This window comes from Rhinopithecus roxellana, chromosome 5 (genome assembly GCF_007565055.1).
Source record: "Rhinopithecus roxellana isolate Shanxi Qingling chromosome 5, ASM756505v1, whole genome shotgun sequence".
NCBI classification, from domain to species: Eukaryota; Metazoa; Chordata; class Mammalia; order Primates; family Cercopithecidae; genus Rhinopithecus; species Rhinopithecus roxellana.
In genome coordinates, this window is record NC_044553.1 from 85,562,534 (window position 1) to 85,584,604 (window position 22,071).

At 40.2% G+C, this 22,071-nt stretch overlaps 1 protein-coding gene across 1 annotated transcript; it reads left to right on the plus strand.

The window, feature by feature from the left end:
* The first annotated feature begins 71 nt into the window (after positions 1 to 71).
* Positions 72 to 21,708, plus strand: ATP6V1D (ATPase H+ transporting V1 subunit D). Its single transcript, XM_010366734.2, has 9 exons — positions 72 to 469; positions 7,073 to 7,190; positions 9,429 to 9,508; positions 12,088 to 12,155; positions 13,851 to 13,895; positions 15,431 to 15,534; positions 17,854 to 17,920; positions 19,077 to 19,155; positions 20,812 to 21,708. Exons 1-9 carry the CDS (start codon positions 429 to 431, stop codon positions 20,951 to 20,953), a joined length of 744 nt encoding a protein of 247 aa, XP_010365036.1. The 5' UTR covers positions 72 to 428; the 3' UTR covers positions 20,954 to 21,708.
* The last annotated feature ends 363 nt before the right edge of the window (positions 21,709 to 22,071 follow it).

Genomic DNA, 22,071 nt, shown 5'->3' on the forward strand with positions numbered 1-22,071 from the left:
AGAATGAATCCTCGTTCACAGTTTCAGCTAACCATGAGATGGCGCTGTGACCAAAGACGACAGGTGGAGAAAGACAAGGCGGGCACGCTTCGCTCCTAGTCTTTGGCCGGGCACGTGCCGCGTATTGCGCAGCCTCAGAGAAGCTGGATGGGGAGGGGTTGGGAGGCGAACCGGAATTGAGGGATGGTTGCGCGGTGCGCGCGCCTAGACATCCGGGCAACGCCTCTGTTCTGTCCTCCCCCTTTCTCGTCTGTGACAACCGGAAGCGGAAGTGAAAATGGGTGTCCCTGCTGCCTCTTAGCAACGGGAGGGGTCAAGTGACACAACCAGCTGACTCCCGTAGAGGAAGTCACTGTGGAGGCCAGTTCTGGAGCTGTTGTAGCCTCGGTTGCCCGGCCGGGGACCCGAGCCGAACAGTTATCGTCAGAATGTCGGGCAAAGACCGAATTGAAATCTTTCCCTCGCGAATGTAAGTAAAGGAATGGGATGAGCCGCTTTCACAGGGTTAGGAACCCGGAGCGCGATCCCTTCAGACCCTGGGCCACAGTGAGGGTCCTTGTTTCTTGAGCTTTTCCCAGGCTCTTTTCTTGAGTCTAGGGCGAGGCTTCCTGACGGCCTCTTCGCACATTCCTCCTGAGTGAATCAGGCTGGATGGAGCGATCCCAGCCAGTAGGAAAAGGCGCCCGGCCGGCGGGCTTTTGTGGAGGTCCGCTGTCTTTATTCATTAATGGATTCATCCATTCCACATACCCTTACTGAGCCGGGCAGTGGATTTATATCACTGAACCGTCGCCACCTCTGCCCTCACAGAGCTCACAGTTTATGTAGCCAGACATTCGTCTGGAAAGGCCAAGGAGGTTTTAATAAATGCCCTGAGAAGGGACGTTTACTGAGGATATAGAAGAGGTCCCTAAGCCAAAGTGGGGATGGAATCGACTCGCCTTAGCATAGTCCTCGGATTCGATCTTGGATCCCCTTACTCATTTTCCAAGATCCCACTAAATGTCACCTGCTGTGAGAGGATATCCCTGTGTTTCTGAGGCGCAGCTTTTGCTCCCTCACCGCTGCACCTTGTTAAGACCTGTGTTAATACCAGTCATCACATTGTAAAGTAGATATTTGTTTATGTGTCTTTCTCTCCCACTAGACTGTGGGCTCTCTCCAGGATGAAAGAGTGTCTTAACAATCCATAGAAGGTCCACAAAAAAATATTTCTTGAAAGAACTCATGCTTGGGAATACGCTCAGTTGTGGGCTACCTTTCTTTTGGGTCCTGAATTCTTTGTCAGGAAAGTGGCATATCGCTGTAGGTTTTTGGCTAGTTTGTAAAGAAAATTTTGACGTTTTCTCAAATGTGCCCAACAACTCGCTCCCTTTCTCCTCCTCATCCTGTTTATTTTTATTTATTTAGTTTGTTGTTTGTTTTAATAAGAGACAGGGTCTCGCTCTGTCTCCCAGGCTGGAGTGCAGTGGTGTGATCATAGCTCACTGCAGCCTCAAACTCCTGGGCTCAAGCGATCCTCCCACCTCAGCCTCCCTGGCGGCTGGGATTATAGGTGGGAGCCACCGCGCCTGGCTTTCCCTTTTTCTTTACAGTGAGGAAGCAGAAAATCAGTTTTAACCCTGACATTTAGATCCTTTTATTGTGGTCCTATCTCTGTGGGGGTGTGTTGTTTTTCCTCATTCTGTCCTTTCTCTGAGAGAATCTGAGGATGCTTAAAATAAAAGTTGCATTCAAACCTGAAGCCCAGATTTGTCTCTGCTAGGGTGACTACATAGCTCTTAATGAAATGAAGTTTTTAAATTTTTTACCTTCACCTATTGACTTTCTAATAGCTGTTTGCACTAAGTAGGCAGCAAGCTAGTTGTGGGGAAATAAAGATGAGGACTATCCTGGGGTAGTGGCAACTACAGAACTCCTAGCACGTGATGACTCAGTCAAAACTTATGCACTGAGAGACACCGACATTAGTTTATCTTCTAGCAGCCTAAGACCTGCCCATAGGGTGACCCCAGCCCCCCTCATTAAAATGCCTGCCTGAAAAAGCTCAAAGCTAGGAGGAGAATTTACTGTTTGTTCTAGTCAACACCTAATTGACAGACCCCTGTCCTTCCTTTTTTAGAGCATTTACGAAAAACGGGCTTACAATTGTGAATATGTTATCTCTTCCAACTCTGGTGTCCCTTCAGGTATCTTAGAGAGCCATTTCTTTGAAATGTAATCATCAGAAGGGATAGGGCCTTTGTCTCCCAGTCTGTGTGGGAGGATAGAACAGTAACTTACTAATTGCCAGGTAGCATTGCGTTTACACTGACCAACCCTTTAAGTTTCTCTTCTCTGACTCTACTTGTGGCTGGCTTCCTGCCACTCCCTTACTTTCTTTTTAAAATGGCCAGTCACTCTGCACAAACGAGAATTGAGCTCAGCTCTTTCCCCTAGTATCAGTGGTTTACTGAATAAAATCTGTTTTCACTGCTTTAACGAATGTCTGGCTGTTTATCTTTGACAGCAGTCAGAATAACTTTTGTTTTTAAAAAAGTTATTTCTTTTGGAAACTTTTACTTTGAGACTAAGAGGCAAAAATAGACGTCTTTGGGCTTAGGTAAGAAAAATAATAGGCTCGTGAAGATGAAAACTACTATTTGAAAGCCCTCAGCTTGCTGATTTAGAGGAAAATCAGGTGCAGGAAATAATCTCTTCTCTAAATATTTTCCCCATGGCTGGCAGCAGGCTTTTTGTCATGTAGTCAGATGTCTTTGATTCAGCTGGAAGAAAAGTCATCATCCTAGCTAAAGGTCAAACTTTTTGAGTAGGACTGAGCAGCTCTGAAACAAAGGAGCAAGTTTTAGAAGCCATAGGCTAGAAAACATTGGCAGCTTGTTTCACAGACAGTTCCATTCAACAACAGTATTATTCTGTGATGTTACTTTCACCCACTTTGGTACCACAGAAAGCAAAACAATTTTAGAGTGGAAGTAGAAGACGCATGAAAAATTTGGAGTCAACAGAAGTCCATTACATCCAGGTTCTGCTACATATTAGCTGTCAGTGTGCAAGCTGCCCTTAGAGTTTCAGGAATTAAAATTGCCCATTTCACAGAGATACCATTTCTTAGGAGGAAATTAAAATTAACATGGTAAATTCAATTTTATCAACCAGTTTACCTTTTACTATAAACTGACTGCTATATGCAGTACTACAATTTGACTTAAATTTGATCCAGCTCTTTGAGCCCGAGTTCTAGTATTTACTGTCACCAATATAGTATGTTAAATGCACACATTGGGCTGGATAGCTCCTGCTCAGGCTGGAAACTAAACCAGCTTCACTTGATAAGATCTCTTGTGAGGCCAGTCAGTGCAGAGTCAGCCAGTGATAATTGTTGTCTTTAAGGGGAGCCACACGGTTGGGGTACAGTGAACCTAGGTTGGAGCCTTAGTTTGAGCATTGGGAAAGTCAGTGGAATCAAAAGTCTGGTTCAGGTTCCTGCCCTGCCTTTTCTTCACTGAGTAACTTTGAGAAAGTTGTTTTACTTTTTCTAAGCCTCATTTTTCTAATCTTTAATGTCTAAAGTCCCTTTCAGCTATAGAATTGTCTTAGTGATCTTAGCCCTATGGTAAGAGATTCCGGTATAATCTAAGAATTTGGCCAAATGGTATGTGTGTGTGTGTTTGTTGTTGTTGTTGTTTTGAGATAGGATTTCACTCTGTCACCCAGGCTGGAGTGCAGTGACCTGATCTTGGCTCGCTGCAACCTCTGCCTGCCGGGTTCAAGTGATTTTTGTGCCTCAGACTCCCAAGTAGCTGGGACCACAGGGATGCGGCACCATACCCGGCTAATTTTTGTATTTGTTTGGTAGAGATGGGGTTTCACTATGTTGGCCAGGCTGGTCTCGAACTCCTGACCTCAAGTGATCCACCTGCCTCGGCCTCCCAAAGTGTTGGTATTATAGGTGTGAGCCACTGCACCTGGTTTATTAGTACATGTGATTTTAAAACACCAGTCATATGAAATTGTATCCCCTTAAATCACTGTGTCTAGGTTAGGTTATACTGTGTCTAGGTTATACAATCTGTTGTTGAATTTTATTACCCAAACACTTGTTTTTTTGAGACCGAGTCTTGCTCTGTTGTCCAGGCTATAGTGCAGTGGCATGATCACAGCTCATTGCAGCCTCGACCTCCTGGGCTCAATCAGTCCTGTCACCTCAGTCTTCTTTGTATCTGGGACTGCAGGTGTGCCCTACCATGCCCAGGTAATTTTGGTATTTTTTTTTTGTAGAGACAGGTTTCACCATGTTGCCCAGGCTGGCCTTGAACTCCTGGACTCAAGCAGTCTACCCACCTCAGCCTCCCAAAGTGCTGATTACAAGCATAAGCCACTGTACCACTTACCTTATTTAGAGCATTCTTCCTAAGGTCCTCCAGGTACTTTTCATTAGCTCTTTTTCCTGCCGGAAATATTCTTTCCCCAGAACTTATAACTGGCTCCTTTGGCTATTCTAGTCTCTTAAGAGAGGCTGTTCCTGATCACCCAATCTAAAGTGAACACCATGTTTGCTTCTCTCACAGTTCCTTATTTTAATTTTATTGTAGCATGTACAACTGCATGGCATGACATTTTGACATTTTATTTCTTTTCTTTTATTTCTTTTTTTTTTTTTTTTTTGAGACAGGGTCTTACTCTACAGCCTCAAACTGGGCTCTACTTTTTTTCATTATTAAATTTTATCTGGCATATGGCAGCAAGAACAGAAATGTCAGTTTCTGCTTCACTTTGGTAATGGGGTTTCTGATGGGGAAAAAAATTGAAACAAGGAAGTAAGGAGACTTCAGTGTAAATTTAGCTTGTCACTTCTCAGGAATCTTATATATGTCATTTCATTTATTACCTAGAGTCTTTTACAAATTAATAAAATGATTGGTGTTAGGCTCTTGATGATATCAAAACATGTTAATACCACATTTTTAATAGAAAATGTGGTAAGTTATTGTGGTATATAAAATGCAGGCCAGGTGCAGTGGCTCATACCTGTAATCCCAGCACTTTGGGAGGCCAAGGTGGGCGGATCACCTGAGGTCAGGAGTTCGAGACCAGCCTGACCAACTTGGACAAACCCCGTCTCTACTAAAAACACAAAATTAGCCGGGCATGGTGGCACATGCCTGTAATCCCAGCTACTCGGGATGATGAGGCAGGAGAATCGCTTGAACCCAGGAGGTGGAGGTTTCTGTGAGCTGAGATCCCGCCATTGCACCCTCCAGCCTGGGCAACAAGAGTGAAACTCCGCCTGAAAAAAAAATAAAATAAAATAAAATAAAATGCAAAAGGTACAAAAGAGTATAGTAGTAAAACGTAAATCCATATTTTTAATCCAGTCCCGTTTATCAAAGGTAACTCTTGCCAGTTTTTCTGAATCCTTTCTAGAACTATTCTCTGCATCTATATAAGCACATTTTTTCCTTATTTTGCATAAGACTTATATAGATAGCACATGCCTATATACCTTCGTCTTTTTTAATGACTGTATATCATTCCATCGAAGGTGAACTGTGATGTATTTAGCATTTAGCTTGTTTCTCCCTTTTGCTATTACCATAAGGCTGGAGTACCCATCTTTTAAACCTTGCACATGTTTTTGTACACATGGGATAAATTTGTAGGATAAATTCCTCAAAGTGGAATTGTTGGTCTTGAAAATAATTGCATTTAAAATTTTGATATATATTAGTGGATAGATTTTTAAATCCTTAATATACCTCCAATGGAAACTAAAACATAGATATTATTTTAACTTACAAATCAGATAAGTATTTAAACTATGTTGGCATCATAAAATAAGGCTCCTGATAATGTTTATTATGATTTAATAAATATTCCAGATATTGATTCTAAAATTGTTTCTGTTGTAAATTAATAAACTTTTCATTTATGGAACACTGATGGTAGAAATCTACATTATTGAAAAACCAGTTGTCTTAGTCCATTTTCTGCTGCTATAACAATACTTGAGACTGGGTAATTTATAAAGAAAAAAAAATTTATTTGGTTCATGGTTCTGGAGGCTGAGAAGGGTGAGGGCCTTCTTGCTGTGTCATCCCATGGTAGAAGGCAAGAGGGTGAGAGAGAGATCAAGAAAGGGTCACACATGCCTTTTTTTTTCTTCCAAAGGGAGAGGGTCAGGTGCAGTGGTTCATGCCCATAATCCCAGCACTTTGGGAAGCTGAGGCTGGAGGATTGCATGAGACCAGGAGTTAGAGGCTGCAGTGAGCTATGATCACACCACTGCAATCCAGCCTGGGTGACAGAGCAAGACCCCGTCTCAAAATATAAGGAGTCGGACCAGGCATGGTGGCTCATGCCTGTAATTCCAGTACTTTGGGAGGCTGAGGTGAGAAGATCACTTAAAGTCAGGAATTCGAGATCAGCCTGGTCAATATGGTGAAACCCTGTCTCTACTAAAAATACAAAAAAATTAGCTGGACTTGGTGGCACACGCCTGTAGTTCCAGCTACTTGGGAGGCTGGGGCAGGAGAATCGCTTGAACCTGGGAGGTGGAGGTTGCAGTGAGTCAAGATCGTGCCATTGCGCTCCAGCCTGGGCCTCACAGTGAGACTCAGTCTCAAAAAAAAAAAGGAGTCTTGCTACTATCTTTACCCATGTTGGACTTGGACTCCTGGGCTCAAGGGATCCTCCCACTTACACCTGTAGCTGGGATTACAGGTGTGCCCAGCTGAACTCACATTTATAACCAACCCACTCCTGCAATATGGAACCCAATCTTACCATAATGATATTAATCCACTTATGAAGGTCAGATCCCATGTGACACAGTCATCTCTTAACAGTCCCACCTCTCAACATTGTTGCATTGGAGATTGTTTCCAACACATGAAGATTGGGGACATATTCAAGCCATAGCATCAGTTAAACCTGTCAGCTACAAATTCTCTATATATTCTCACTCTCATCACATCAAAGGATGAAGGATAGTTTTAAAACTGGCGGGGGGGGGGTTTTGTCTTTTAAACAATGAAAATAGATGTCTTTAACTTTGTTTATGTTTATATAGGGCACAGACCATCATGAAGGCTCGTTTAAAGGGAGCACAGACAGGTCGAAACCTCCTGAAGAAAAAATCTGATGCCTTAACTCTTCGATTTCGACAGATCCTAAAGAAGATAATAGAGGTAGAATGAACTTAGAATAGTATTCATTTTGGGAAAATCCAGCATGGCCCTTAGCAATTTTTTTGTGTGTGTTATTTTAATTAAATTTTTTCTTTCAAAAGTAAAAATATCATTATAAGTTTAACAAGTGTCAAATATCAAATAGTTCATTTAATAAAATCCAAACTCTTCGATGTTGCATGTAAAGCTCCGCTTGATCTGATTGGCCCCCTGCCTGCCTCTCTTACCTCATTTAGAGCGTTCTTCCTAAGGTCCTCCAGGTACTTTTCATTAGCTCTTTTTTCTGCCTGAAATACTGTTTCCCCAGAACTTATAACTGGATCCTTTGGCTCTTCCAGTCTCTTAAGAGAGGCTATTCCTGTTCACCCAATCTAAAGTGAACACCATGTTTGCTTCTTTCACAATTCCTTAATTTTGTTGTAGCATGTACTACTGCATGGCATGACATTTTCTTTCTTTTCTTTTCTTTTCTTTTTTTTTTTTTTTTGAGACAGGGTCTTACTCTACAGCCTCAAACTGGGCTCCAGTGATCTTCCCACCTCAGCCTCTCAAGTAGCTGGAACTACAGGTGCATGCTACCATTCTCAGCTCATTTTTTTATTTTTTATTTTTAGTAGAGACGAGGTCTCACTATGTTGCCAAGGCTGGTCTTTTTGACTCCTGGGCTCCAACAGTCTTTCCATCTTGGTCTTCCGAAGTGCTGAGTTTACAGTTTTTGTGTTTTATTTTTAAACCTGTATGTACTTAACAAAAGTATTTTCTATGAGTGCTGTTTTTATTTTTATTTTTTTAGTTTTTGTGGAGATGGGGTCTTGCTTTATTGTGCAGGGTGATCTCAAACACCTGGGCTCAAGTGATTCTTCCACCTCAGTCTTCCAAAGCACTGGGATTATAGGCGTTAGCCACTGTGCCTGGCCCTGTACTACTTTTGATTATTTGTGAAGTTGAGGAGCTTTTCATGCGTACTGGCAATTTGATTTTCTTGGTAAATGTCTTTTTTTTTTTGGTAGAGGTTCTATGTGTATTCTGCCTAATGTGTAAAATGTTAAAAATATTTTCTCCATGCCTTATCTTTTAACTTAAAAAAAAAAAACAGTTAATACTAGGTGTGGTGACTCATGCCTGTAATCCCAACACTTTGGGAGGCAGAGGTGGGAGGACGGTTTGAGCCCAGGAATTTGAGACCAGCCTAGGCAACATAGTGAGACCTTGTCTCTACAAAAAAAAAAGAAGAAGAAGAAGAAAATTAGCGGAGTATGGTGGCATGCACCTATAGTCCCAGTTACTTGGGAGCCTGAGGCAGGAGGATTGCCTGAGCCTAGGAGTTTGAAGCTGCAGTGAGCTATGATTACACCACTGTACTCTAGCCCAGGCAACAAAGGGAGACCTTGTCTCAAAAAATAAAAAAAAATTTTTAAAAGTTAAATTTTTTTTCCTTTGGTCATATCTGTTAGTCTTTTTCTTTATATAGCTTCTGAGTTACACATAAGGCTTAGAAAAGACCTAAAATGATTAGGAAAAATGTTATGCCACATTTTCTTTGGTTACTTTACAGTTTTTTTCTTTAAACCTTTATCTTAATTATGTCTGAATTTTGGGGGCAGTATGATGTGAGGTAGGTAGCTTTATCATTTTGTAAGTGTGTAGACAGTTGCATGGTCTCTTTACTAAATTTCCATGTAGACCTGGGGTTGTTTCTGAACCCTCTAGTCTATTTCATTGACTTAACTGTCCAATACCAGATGTACTAATATTTCCTTATTGTAGCTGTACCTTTTTAATACCTGGGAAGCCAACTCCCTACCCAGCTGACTCAGTTTTTCTTCTATTTCTGAAACATTATTGAATATTCTCAAACATTAAATATTCCAGATTACTTTAAAATTAATACACCATTAGGATTTTGACTACAACTGCAGTGAATTTAAGAGATTAGTTTGAGTAGATCAGCATGTACCCATTCAGGAATAAAGTAGGTCCTTCAGTAAAGATTCAGTTTTCTGTTTTTCAGTGCATTTATTCTGTTTTAATTATAAAACTCATATTTGTAATATTGTTAGTGATCGTAACCGAAACTGTTAAAAATTGGAAATTTCTATTTGTTTTATCATTATCAAACCAATATTTACATGCACAGCCAGCATAAAATAATGATAGTTATTAAAGGAACATAATTATGATGGGATTTTTCCTTGTAAAAGGCTTGATTGAATCTGCTCTTGGTTTATGCTTTTCCAGACTAAAATGTTGATGGGCGAAGTGATGAGAGAAGCTGCCTTTTCACTCGCCGAAGCCAAGTTCACAGCAGGTGACTTCAGGTAAGGAGACTAAACGGGGTGTTTTGAAACAAAACAAAGTGATTTCAGGCTCATCATTTCATTTAAAAAATATTTTTTAATTTAGAAATAACCATCAAGGACAAATGATATAGTAATAATAAGGAAGAAATTCTTTTAACCCCATCACCTTAACTGCACTGTCATCCTCCACATGCATTCTTACATAGTTGCAGGCGCAGGATATTTAATATTTTAGAGTCCATTTTCATTTAACATTGTATCATAAACATTTTTCCTTATTTTCAATGTGGCTGTATGATCTTTCTCAAGATGTATTTTTTTCTCTCCTAATGCTGGATATGTGGGTTAATTCTCAGGGTTTTGGAATATTAGGGAAAGTGCAGTGAACATCTTTACACATATGTATTTTGAATTATTAGGAATTTTGAATTATTATTTTGAATTATTAGGATAAAGTTTTGAGAATTGGATTATTTAAAAGGCATGAACTTCATGGCTTTGGTGACATCAGTAAATCCTTTACAATGCATACAAAATGGCTTGCAAATGTGTTATGCCAATTTACATATGTTATGTAATTTTCCAGATCACACTGTGAGATAGGTAAGGCAAGCACTGTTATTCTCAGTTTTAATCAAATGCCTTCCTGAGGTCACTTGGCTAATTAGGGGCAGAGGCAGAAGTTGTTTTCAAGGTTTCTGATTTTAGTCTTTTCCTGATGACATGATGCCTATTATCTAGGAGCTTTCACTGCTCTTGGGCCTTAATAAGGCCCTTTGAAGTGGTAGGCTTTAATTTTTGCCAGTGCTGGCAAGATCACAGCTTGCATTAAATTTTCTAGCAGAGGGTGGAGATCAATAGTGTATAAGTGGTATGTGAGTGTTTTAGGGTGGTTATGGGAAAGACACTTTCTTTTTTTTTTTTTTTTTTTTTTTGCTTTTTACACATTATGCTTCCTGTTTATTTTCCTACATATAACACTCATGGAAAAAAAAAAAAATCTCATAAGCAGGAGCAGCCTGGTCTGTTTGCTTGGCCACAGGCTCTTCAAAACTTTATTTTTTTATTTTTTTAATTTTTTATTTTTTATTATACTTTAATTTCTAGGGTACATGTGCATAACGTGCAGGTTTGTTACATATGTATACTTATGCCATGTTGGTGTGCTGCACCCATCAACTCGTCAGCACCCATCAATTCATCATTTATATCATGTATAACTCCCCAATGCAATCCCTCCCCCCTCCCCCCTCCCCATGATAGGCCCCAGTGCATGATGTTCCCCTTCCTGAGTCCAAGTGATCTCATTATTCAGTTCCCACCTATGAGTGAGAACATGCGGTGTTTGGTTTTCTGTTTTTGTGATAGTTTGCTAAGAATGATGGTTTCCAGCTGCATCCATGTCCCTACAAAGGATGCAAACTCATCCTTTTTTATGGCTGCATAGTATTCCATGGTGTATATGTGCCACATTTTCTTAATCCAGTCTGTCACAGATGGACATTTGGGTTGATTCCAAGTCTTTGCTATTGTGAATAGTGCCGCAATAAACATACGTGTGCATGTGTCTTTGTAGTAGAATAATTTATAATCCTTTGGGTATATACCCAGTAGTGGGATGGCTGGGTCATATGGTACATCTAGTTCTAGATCCTTGAGGAATTGCCATACTGTTTTCCATAATGGTTGAACTAGTTTACAATCCCACCAACAGTGTAAAAGTGTTCCTATTTCTCCACATCCTCTCCAACACCTGTTGTTTCCTGACTTCTTAATGATTGCCATTCTAACTGGTGTGAGATGGTATCTCATTGTGGTTTTGATTTGCATTTCTCTGATGGCGAGTGATGATGAGCATTTTTTCATGTGTCTGTTGGCTGTATGAATATCTTCTTTTGAGAAATGTCTGTTCATATCCTTTCCCCACTTTTTGATGGGGTTGTTTGTTTTTTTCTCGTATATGGGAAAGACACTTTCTATAATATTTATTTTTGTTTTGTTTTGAGACTGGGTTATGAGACTGGCTAAGTTTTGTATTTTTGGGTTTCGCTACATTGCCCAGGCTGGTTTTGAACTCCTGACCTCAAATAATTCTCCTGCCTTGGTCTCCCAAAGTGCCGGGATTACAGGTGTGAGCTATCGCACCCTGCCAGGAAGGCACTTTCTGGTAACATTTGAGAAGTCACACAAAGCCAGATGCAAGATGTTTCCAGGGTAAAGGAACTGAACGCCAGCTTAATCAATTCAACGGGAAACCTAGGAAGAAGTTTTCTCCATCTTACACTAGTAGAAGAACTCTTACAGTTATATCCATGTGGCACACCTCTGACTGAAAACATAAGCAATCCACGAATTTTAAAATCATTCTTTGTTGTTTTCTTACTGCTAATGTTTTGAATATTGTTCGTTCTCTGCTTTCAGAGGCCCTCCTCTGGCAGTAATGACTTTTCTCCCTTTTTGGAAAAACGACAGTTATCAAAACATACTTAATTGTGACATCTCACTCTTGGTCTCATTTAATGTAAAACTATCCAGTGGGTCCCTATAGGTTTATTTCTAAAGAGTCTGCTAAATAAAGGCTTTCTCTTTTTCTGCAGCACTACAGTTATCCAAAATGTAAATAAAGCCCAAGTGAAGATTCGAGCGAAGAAAGATAATGTAGCAGGTAACGTTTCAACCTTTTAGAAACCCTTTGGGGAGAAAAGAGGTGACATTTTAAAATTAACCTATTTATACAGCAAGATCTTAATGTCCTAGTTTCTTCCTTCTACTTAGAACAAGTTGATTGGCTTTACATGTTAAAATCATCAACAACCAGGTTTCTAATTACTGAAGATAATTTGACTTTTGTATAGAAGTGAACACTTAAGAAGGCAGGGTCCAGCCAGGCACGGTGGCTCGTGTCTGTAATCCCAGCATTTTGGGAGGCCGAGGCAGGCGGATCATAAGGTCAAGGAATTTGAGACCAGCCTGGCTAACATGGTGAAACCCCGTCTCTACTAATAATACAAAAATTAGCCGGGCGTGGTGGCATCCACCTGTAGTCCCAGCTACTTGGGAGGCTGAGGCAGGAGAATTGCTTGAACCCAGGAAGCAGAGGTTGCAGTGAGCTGAGATCACACCACTGCACTCCATCCTGGGCGACAGAGTGAGACTTTATCTAAAAATAAAAAATAAAAAATAAAGAGGCAGGTTCTGCTAGATGTGGTGGCTCACACCTGTAATCCCAGCACTTTGGGAGGCTGAGATGGGTGGATCACCTGAGATCAGGAGTTTGAGACCAGCCTGGCCAAGGTGAAACCCCATCTTTACCAAAAAATACAAAAATTAGGTTGGGCATAGTGGCTCACACTTGTAATCCCAGCACTTTGGGAAGCTGAGACAGGTGGATTACTTGAGGTCAGGAGTTCAAGACCAGCCTGGCTAACATGGTGAAACCCCATCTATACCAAAAAATACAAAAATTAGGCTGGGCGTGGTGGCTCACACCTGTAATCCCAGCACTTTGGGAAGCCGAGGTGGGCGGATAACCTGAGGTCAGGAGTTCAAGACCAGCCTGACTAATATGGAGAAATTCTGTCTCTACTAAAAATACAAAATTAGCCGAATGTGGTAGCACATGCCTGTAATCCCAGCTACTCGAGAGGCTGAGGCAGGCGAATCACTTGGACCCAGGAGGCAGAGGTTGTGGTGAGCTGAGATTGCGCCATTGCACTCCAGCCCAGGCAACAAGAGCGAAACTCGTCTTAAAAAAAAAAAAAAAATTAGCTGGGCATGGTATGTGCCTGTTGTCCCAGCTACCCAGGAGGCTGAGGTGGGAGAATCACTTGACCCCAGGAGGCGGTGGTTGCAGTGAGCTGAAGACCACACCACTGCACTGCAGCCTGGGCGACAGAGTGAGACTCTGTCTCAAAAAAAAAAAAAAAAAAGAAGGCAAGTTCCTAACTTCATTAATTGAAACGAATTACAATTCCAGACTTAAGCTCTTGATTTTTGAGTTTGCTGAAAAGAAACACAGAAAACAGTGATTAAGAAACAGAACTTAGGCCAGGCGCGGTGGCTCATGCCTGTAATCCCAGCATTTTGGGAGGTTGATCACCTGAGGTTGGGAGTTCGAGACCCATCTTAACAACATGGAGAAACCTCGTCTCTACTAAAAATACAAAATTAGCCGGGTGTGGTGGTACATGCCTGTAATCCCACCTACTCAGGAGGCTGAGGCAGGAGAATTGCTTGAACCTGGGAGGCAGACGTTGCGGTGAGGTGAGATCACACCATTGCACTCCAGCCTTGGCAAAAACAACAACAAAAAAAAGAACTTAAAGGTTTGTGAATCCATATATGCTTCTATGTTTAACAGGTGTTACTTTGCCAGTATTTGAACATTACCATGAAGGAACTGACAGTAAGTGTGAAACTTTTTATATTACTTTGTGTCTCTGGGATTTCCTGTTTCCTCTTTAAATGAACTAAGTTCTGGAAAATGGTGCTAGATGTTGAGAGGTTCCTGAGTTAGAAATCCTCTTATCTGATATAGTGAGGACAATACTTGATCAGTTAATCAAAAGGTCTTAAGGCCAGGCACAATGGCTCATGCCTGTAATCCTGGCACTTTGGGAGGCTAAGGCAGGCAAATACCCGTCTCTACAAAAAATACAAAAAATCAGCCGGGTGTGGTAGCACGTGCCTGTAGTTTCAGCTACTTTGGGGGCTGAGGAGGGCGGACTGCTTGAAATGGGGAGGTAGTTGCAGTGAGTTCTGATCATGCTACTGCACTCCAGCCTGGGCAACAGAGCAAAACCTTGTCTCAAAAAAAAAAAAAGGTCTTATGCTAGGAAGTCATAAAACACTGTACATATCTTAAAATACTTCAGTATTTTATCAGAAATATATCAATGTAGAATCATTTGCTATTTAAAAATATAAGGCCTTTTGAGTATGAATTCACTGATTAGACTTCTGTGTTGTCTTTCTGCGTATCCTACACCCACAATGCACTGCTTATAATTCCCAGTTTGGGTCTCTTTAAAGTCAAATAAGATCTTAGACGCTATGATGCAACCTGAATGCGGATTCTTTCTAGATTTTTATAGCCCACTCCCACTTTTTAAATAACTGTCGTATTCATTCCATTCCTAATTTGACAGCATATTTTCTTTCCAAAGTAAAGTATTAACTTTTTTGATAGAAACAATATTCTTGGCCAGCCTCAGTGGCTCATACTTGTAATCTCAGCACTTCGGGAGGCTGAGGCAGGCGGATTGCCTTAGCCCAGGAGTTTGAGACCAGCCTGGGCAACATGGTGAAACCTCGTCTCTATCCAAAAAGTTACAAAAATTAGCTGGACCTGGTGGCAAGTGCCTGTGGTCCCAGCTACTCGGGAGGCTGAGGTGGAAGGATTGCTTGAGCCTGAGAAGTGGAGCTTACAGTGAGCTGAGATTGTGCCACTGCACTCCAGCCTGGGTGGCAGAGTGAGACCCCATCTCAATAAATACATAAACAATATTCTTTCTTTTGGCACTCATATTTCCTTGTTTCATGTAATATCTAATTAAATCATATAGAATATTAAGTACGTTTCATACGAAGAAGTAGAGCATTCTAGAGAGTCACCTGTTCACAGAGTGTCATTGTACTCTGGGCATCAGGCAATATGATTTTCAAAGGGAATAACGGGCATCAAGCTAGTGAAGTGAAGGTTAGTTAAAAGCTTCTCTTCTAGTTATATTTAGAATAGTATTCTTGTGGAAAACTGTATTTAGTAGCATGCTCCTATAGTGTTTGGGGAGTGAGATAGGTACTTCATGTTTACATTCAATGAAGATTAGTGAATTTGTCTTTCCATATTTGTTATTATTCTGAATTATCTCCTTTTGGGAAATTTTATAGGGAAGATTATTTACTCTCTAATTACAAATGTTGTCTGACTGGTTCTTTCAGGTTATGAACTGACTGGTTTAGCCAGAGGTGGGGAACAGTTGGCTAAATTAAAGAGGAATTATGCCAAAGCAGTGGAACTACTGGTGGAACTAGCTTCGCTGCAGGTAAGTAGCAAAGGACCTGGAGAACTCTTGCAGTTTGATTTCTAACAGTCAAGTGGAGCAGAGTCAGGTCTTGAGTCAGCCTAACTGTGCTTTGTACTTTCAACTGTTCCCATGATCCTATGTAAAACAAACATAATATTTTGATTTCTGAAGTGATGGCTTTTGTACCATTGTCCCTACTTTAAAAAATTTATTTATTATTTTTTTGAGATGGAGTTTTAATCTTGTTGCCCAGGCTGGAGTGCAATGGCGCGACCTCGGCTCACTGCAAACCTCTGCCTCCTGGGTTCAAGCTATTCTCCTGCCTCAGCCTTCCAAATAGCTGGGATTACAGGCATGGGCCACCATGCCTGGCTAACTTTTGTATTTTTAGTCGAGACGGGGTTTCGCCGTGTTGGTCAGGATGGTCTCGAACTCCTGACCTCAGGCGATCCACCCGCCTCGGCCTCCCAAAGTGCTGGGATTACAGGCATGAGCCACTGTGCCTGGCCCCTACTTTTTTTAATTTAAAAAATTATTTATTTTTCGAGATGGGGGTCTCACTTTGTCACCCAGGCTGGAGTGCAGTGGCATAATCTCAGCTCACTGTAGCCTCAACCTCCTGGGCTTAAGTGATCCGCCCACCTCAGCCTTCTGAGTAGCTGGGACTATAGGCATGCTGCACCACACCCAGCTAATTTTTGTATTTTTGGAGAGATGGGGTTTCACCATGTCGTCCAGGCTGGTCTCAAACTCCTGGGCTCAAGTAATCAGCCCGCCTCGTCCTCCCAAAGTCCTGGGATTATAGGTATGAGCCACCACACCCGGCCCCTACTTGTTATTATTAACAAAATGAATGTGCTATGGTACACTCTTATTTTTTTTGTTTTTGTTTTTTTCTTTGAGACAGAGTCTTGCTCTGTTGCCCAAGCTGGAGTGCAGTGTTACGATCTTGGCTAACTGTAGCCTGGATCTCCTGGGCTCAAGCAGTCCTCCCGCCTCAGCCTCCCAAGTAGCTGGGACTACAAGTTTGTGCTACCTTGTCTGGATAATTTTTTTGAATTTTTTAGTTGAAATGAGGTCTTGCTATATTGCCCAGGCTGGTCTCAAACTCCTGGCCTCAAGAAATCCTGCCATCTCAGCCTCCCAAAGTGCTGGAATTACAAGTGTGAGCCACCTCACCCAGCTCAGTTTCACTCTTTGCTAAGTGAGAACAGCAAGTTGATACTAGATTTAAATGTAAATGTAAATAAACATTTTGTGCATGGAAGGCCGTTTTTCCCCCTATGTGGCCAGTTAGTATATATCTAGGTTATTAGTGCTTGATTCTTTCTTGTCATTTTTATGTTGTTATTTAGGTGAGATGGTAGTAAACAAATTATAATAGTGTCAACTCAGGTAAAGCCTGTTGAAGCAGAAATGATTTGATAAAGGTTTATTGAAAGCCAAATGTGAGGACTGACCCGGAAAGACACCAACAAAGTTGCGTGTGTTCTAGAGTCTGCTACAAGTTGGAAGGCTTTTATGGGAAAGTTTAGGAGAAGGGAGGACGACTCATACCCGAGTTGTCCTTTTCATTGGAGAGTACAATACAGAGGTCACAATCATTGGCTACAGATTGCAAATACAAGCTAAAATGTTCTACATGCAAGTAAATCATGAAGTAAAACTTCATGATTCAGAAATAAATCAGTGTCATTTTCAGCGTCAGTAGGTTGCATATTAATCAGTATGTCAACAGTCTGAGAAACAAGATTTCCTTACTCAGGGACAGGATATAAACCATGAATCATGAGATCTTTCAACCTGCTCAGGCAGGTTAATTTGGAAACCTACCAAATGTGACATATAGGTTATCAATAGCATGGAAATAGCGTTAGCCCTTTGGAAATCTCACAAGAATTTTGTTTTTGTTTTGTTGTGAAGAGACAGGGTCTTAATGTGTCACCCAAGCTGGAGTACAGTGGCAGTCATAGCTCACTGCAGCCTCAAACGATCCTCCCACTGCAGACTACCAAGTAGCTGGGACTACAGGTGCATGCTACTACACCCAGCTAATTTTTAAAATTTATTTCTTGTAGAGGCAAGGTCTCATTGTGTTGCCCAGGCTGGTCTTGAACTCCCAGCTTCAAGTGATTCTCCCACCTCAGCCTCCCAAAGTGTTGGGGTCATAGGTGTGAGCCAAGCACCCAGCCTAAGAATTTTGTTTTTTAAGCATGCTGAAAAGAAGTTGTCTTGGTTCTCAAGTGTTTTCTACAAGTGCAGTCTTAGTGGAGTCAAGTGATCAGGGAATGATTGGGAAGACTTTGTGCTTACATTATTAATTTGTTCTTACTTTAGACTTCTTTTGTTACTTTGGATGAAGCTATTAAGATAACCAACAGGCGTGTAAATGCCATTGAACATGGTGAGTATAGGTACTCTGAGGTGCTTTGTCACTTGTCCATATCCCCCACTTGTCGTGAAACTGCTAGGATCCAGGCACTGTACTGAAGACTGAAAGGTGAGTAAGATGCTGCCCCTGCCCGCAGGGCAAAGACAGAAGTGTGTCCATAGTACAAAAAAGTGTTATGAAGTGTTCTGATAGAAGTACTTGTATGATCTGCGGGAGTTACACACATAGGAAAGTGGTGACTTAAAAATTATGGAATGTTTTCTTCATTTCCAGTTATTCATGCTGTTATTTAAGGGTAGGAATATTTCTCAAGATCCTTAGTGTTTTCTTTAGTTCTAATGGTTGAGTGATGTAACTTTTTGAGTACATTAAGTATTTAACTTTAAATCACTATAAGCCATTCTCCTTGATTTCTAAAAAATTTTCCTATTTGATGCACTTATTTTCCATCTTTTTTTTTACTATTTAAAAAATATGACTGCTTAGTGTTGACAGTGATTTTTGCTCAATAAACTTAGTTTTTATTAAAGAAACACTCAATTTTAGGTAAGAAAGCAAAATTTGAAGTAAAGAAATTCCTTTGCTTGGGTCTGTATTAATGTTAGTGAGAAAGTTATCTCATTTTTAAAAAAACTTTTTTGACTGCTTGCTAGTGCCAGACCTTGTACATGAAAGTGGAAGCAAAAAAAAAAAAAAAAAAAGGATAATTTGTAGTTCTCACCCTGAGAGTTCACATTCTAGAAGCAGAATAGGTAAACTCTATGTAAAGTCAAACCTAATGACATAAACTCAAAATCGAGCATTCTCTCTGCTCAATTTTTTAAGTTGATTGCTACTATATTTAAAATAACATCTGTGCTTCAATGTTATATATTCATAGAATTCAGCACATTCAGTATTATATTTGTTATGGTCCCATAGGTTATCTGTGCATAGAAAAGATACTAGAAGGGTATACACCAACATGTTTACAGTAGTTACTCTTTTGGATATTCGGATTATACTCCATTTTATTTTTTTTCTTTCTGTTTTTATTTTCCAAGTTCTCTGCATTAAATGCACATTAATTTTACAATTAGGAAAAAATAACTGGTTATTCAAATGAGCACTGATAATTTGCAAAAAGGGGTTTGAAGTTCTCACACATATTATGTTTTTTTAACTCTAGTCATCATTCCCCGGATTGAACGTACTCTTGCTTATATCATCACAGAGCTGGATGAGAGAGAGCGAGAAGAGTTTTATAGGTTTGTTGAAATTGACAGTTATTGATCATTTTTTGTTTTCCATATTCCAAAGGCTCTATTTGCTGAATGACTTGTTGGTTTATGTTCTTTAGAATTAGCACAGCTTCTGTTTTATTTTGATAAATAAGAAGCACGAAATACTACCAAAAGTTGTGGAAGCAAATCTGTCAAATTTCACATGTACCTATAACATGGCATTTCCAAAAACTTAGGCCTTTCAGAGAAACTATTTAGACTTAATTTTTAAAAATATATACGTTTTAAGATAGTCAAATGCAGTAGTGAAAAGTGGGGAAAGAGTAGAACAAGGAGTTTGATCTGTAACTGTTTGTGAATAATAGAGATAACTCACTACCTTCGGACCAGCCAAGACTCAATTATTCTTTTTTTAATTTTTTTTTTGTATGTGTGAGACAGAGTCTGGCTCTGTCACCCAGGCTGGAGTGCAATGGTGATCTCGGCTCATGTGCCACCATGCCTGGATAATGTTTTTGTACTTTTAGTAGAGATGGGGTTTCACCATGTTGGCCAGGCTTGTCTCAAAACTCCTGGCCTCAAGCAGTCCCACCCGCCTCAGCCTCCCAAAGTGCTAGGATTACAGGCATGAGCCACTATGCCTGGCTCTTGATTATTCCTTAAAATGAAATGATGATTTAGATTGGGTGTCTCCTACATAAAAACTGAGAGAAGAAACTAGAATTAAGCTGTTATTCAACAAATATGTATTTCATGTTGAATATGTTAAGGAGAAGGTATAAAGCACCTGGAGGCATTACCAAATAGTATATACATCACGCCATTAGAGAATTAGCACAGCACTTGGGGAGAAATTATGCATGTCCATGGATTATGAACATTTAGAGTCAACAGGGATAAATACTAAACTGGTGGTATACAGGGGTCTGTATACTCAGTTCAGAGAAATGGGAGGTAGGTGAAGGCAGGAGTATTTAGGAAAGACATGGGAGGTCTTAGATCTGGAGTTACCATCTAATTATGGTTTATAATCTTAATTATCAAAGGTTAGTTTCTGTCCTTCCATGATACTCAGGGTTGTGTTGAGCCAAAATTTAAAAAAATGCCTGAATGCTCAAAATCTGTTCCATTAGAGAATAGATTTCAAAATTTAACCTACTAAAGGCTTCTAGGCCAGGCTCGGTGGCTCATGCATGTAATCCCAGCACTTTGGGAGGCTGAGGCGGGTGGGTCACAAGGTCAGGAGTTCAAGACCAGCCTGGCCAAGATGGTGAAACCCCCCCCCCCGTCTCTACTAAAAATAAAAAAAAATTATCCAGGCGTGGTGGCATGCACCTGTAATCCCAGCTACTTGGGAGGCTGAGGCAAGGAATTGCTTGAACCCAGAGGTGGAGGTTGCAGTGAGCCAAGATTGTCACCCTGGGTGACAGAGTGAGACTCTGTCTCAAAAAAAAAAAAAAAAAAAAAAGGCTTCTATCTCAGGTTAAACCAGTTATTAGCTTAAAATTATGTATTTTTAAAAAAGGGTTAGAAATAAATTACTAAAAATGAAATTAGTAAAAGTACGAAGTTTTTTTTCTAGGTATAGGTGTTTATTATCCTTGTTACAAAATTAAAAGAAATCAAATCTACTTAATATTGAAAGTGTTTAAAAAATGCACCCCCACCTGTATTTTATAGGTTAAAGAAAATACAGGAGAAGAAAAAGATTCTAAAGGAAAAATCTGAGAAGGATTTGGAACAAAGGAGAGCAGCTGGAGAGGTGTTGGAACCTGCTAATCTTCTAGCTGAAGAGAAGGATGAGGATCTTCTGTTTGAATAATCTTTCCTGTTCTGGTTCTTTTAGAAACCCTAACATTGGCTTCATTTTAATTCATAGTGTGTAGGTTTGATTTGTCTGGCTAGTTATTTTTTGGCCTAAGAATTTCACTGGTTGTAAAATTTACCTGGATGTCTGTTTATGGGATTACTTTTGCAGAATCATAATTTAGCAACCATTTATCATCGATGAAAGAGATCTGTAAAACCTGCCCAGGAACTTAAAGAATTTACTCTGAAGCGTTATCCTACTCCATTTACATCTGTGTTACACGTGCTGTGCTTACCAAGCATATTAGGAAATACCTCTTAGGAAGCATTAGTGGTCTCAGGCCAATTACTGTGGAGCAGCTTTCATTCCTACCCTCTTGCAAGCAAACCTTGGCACTGTTGTCTGAAATTGCTGCAGCTATTCTTGTGTTACCATGGTACTTCTCAAACTTTGTGAAAACCTGCACTTTTCCTTGCATGACAGGTCCCTGTCTTGTCATGGGAGCAGTTCTGCCAATTTAAATGTGACTGTGGTATAAATGTATAAACAGTAAAATGATTTAAAAATAAGCCATTCAATTTTTATTAATTTACTGTTAAGTCATGTTCTCATGCTTAGATCAGTAGTGTCAGCCAGAGCTTTCTCTGCAAACATGTAGGAAGTGAGTAGCCATTTTCCCCCCTCCATGTATTAGAGTTTTACAAAAAGGCTTACTTTGAGACAACTGTTGCATTTTAGGGTACTAATAAATGATTGTCGGTGAGTTATGAGGGCATTATAATACCTCCTTATTTGCTAATCTAAGAAAAATAACTGGTTCCCATTTTAGAGTAAGAAATAAGGTAACTTTTTACTATGTATAAGTGATAAAAATTTGTTTTCATTTATGAAGATGAAGCATTTGGCCACATCGGGTGTCTGAGGTTTTTAGTACTGTTTGATTTGGCATGAGCCATCCATGATTACTCAGTCTTTCTTGCAACCAGTTCCAGGCATTTTTGACGATTGGCCATGTTTAGTTCTGAAATTGTGACACTATCTTTATGAATACTGTATTTTAATCAAGTGACATCACAGTCTAGGTAGTTTTTTTTTTTTTTTTTGGAAACAGTCTCATTCTGTAGCCCAGG

What these genes read in the sequence shown, in the direction of transcription:
- ATP6V1D (XM_010366734.2), top strand. Translation starts at nt 429, where the DNA reads ATGTCGGGCAAAGACCGAATTGAAATCTTTCCCTCGCGAAT. An exon ending in TGGAACTAGCTTCGCTGCAG is followed by an intron (nt 15,535 to 17,853) that starts GTAAGTAGCAAA and finishes TTCTTACTTTAG; the next exon opens with ACTTCTTTTGTTACTTTGGA. An exon ending in TGTAAATGCCATTGAACATG is followed by an intron (nt 17,921 to 19,076) that starts GTGAGTATAGGT and finishes TTTTAACTCTAG; the next exon opens with TCATCATTCCCCGGATTGAA.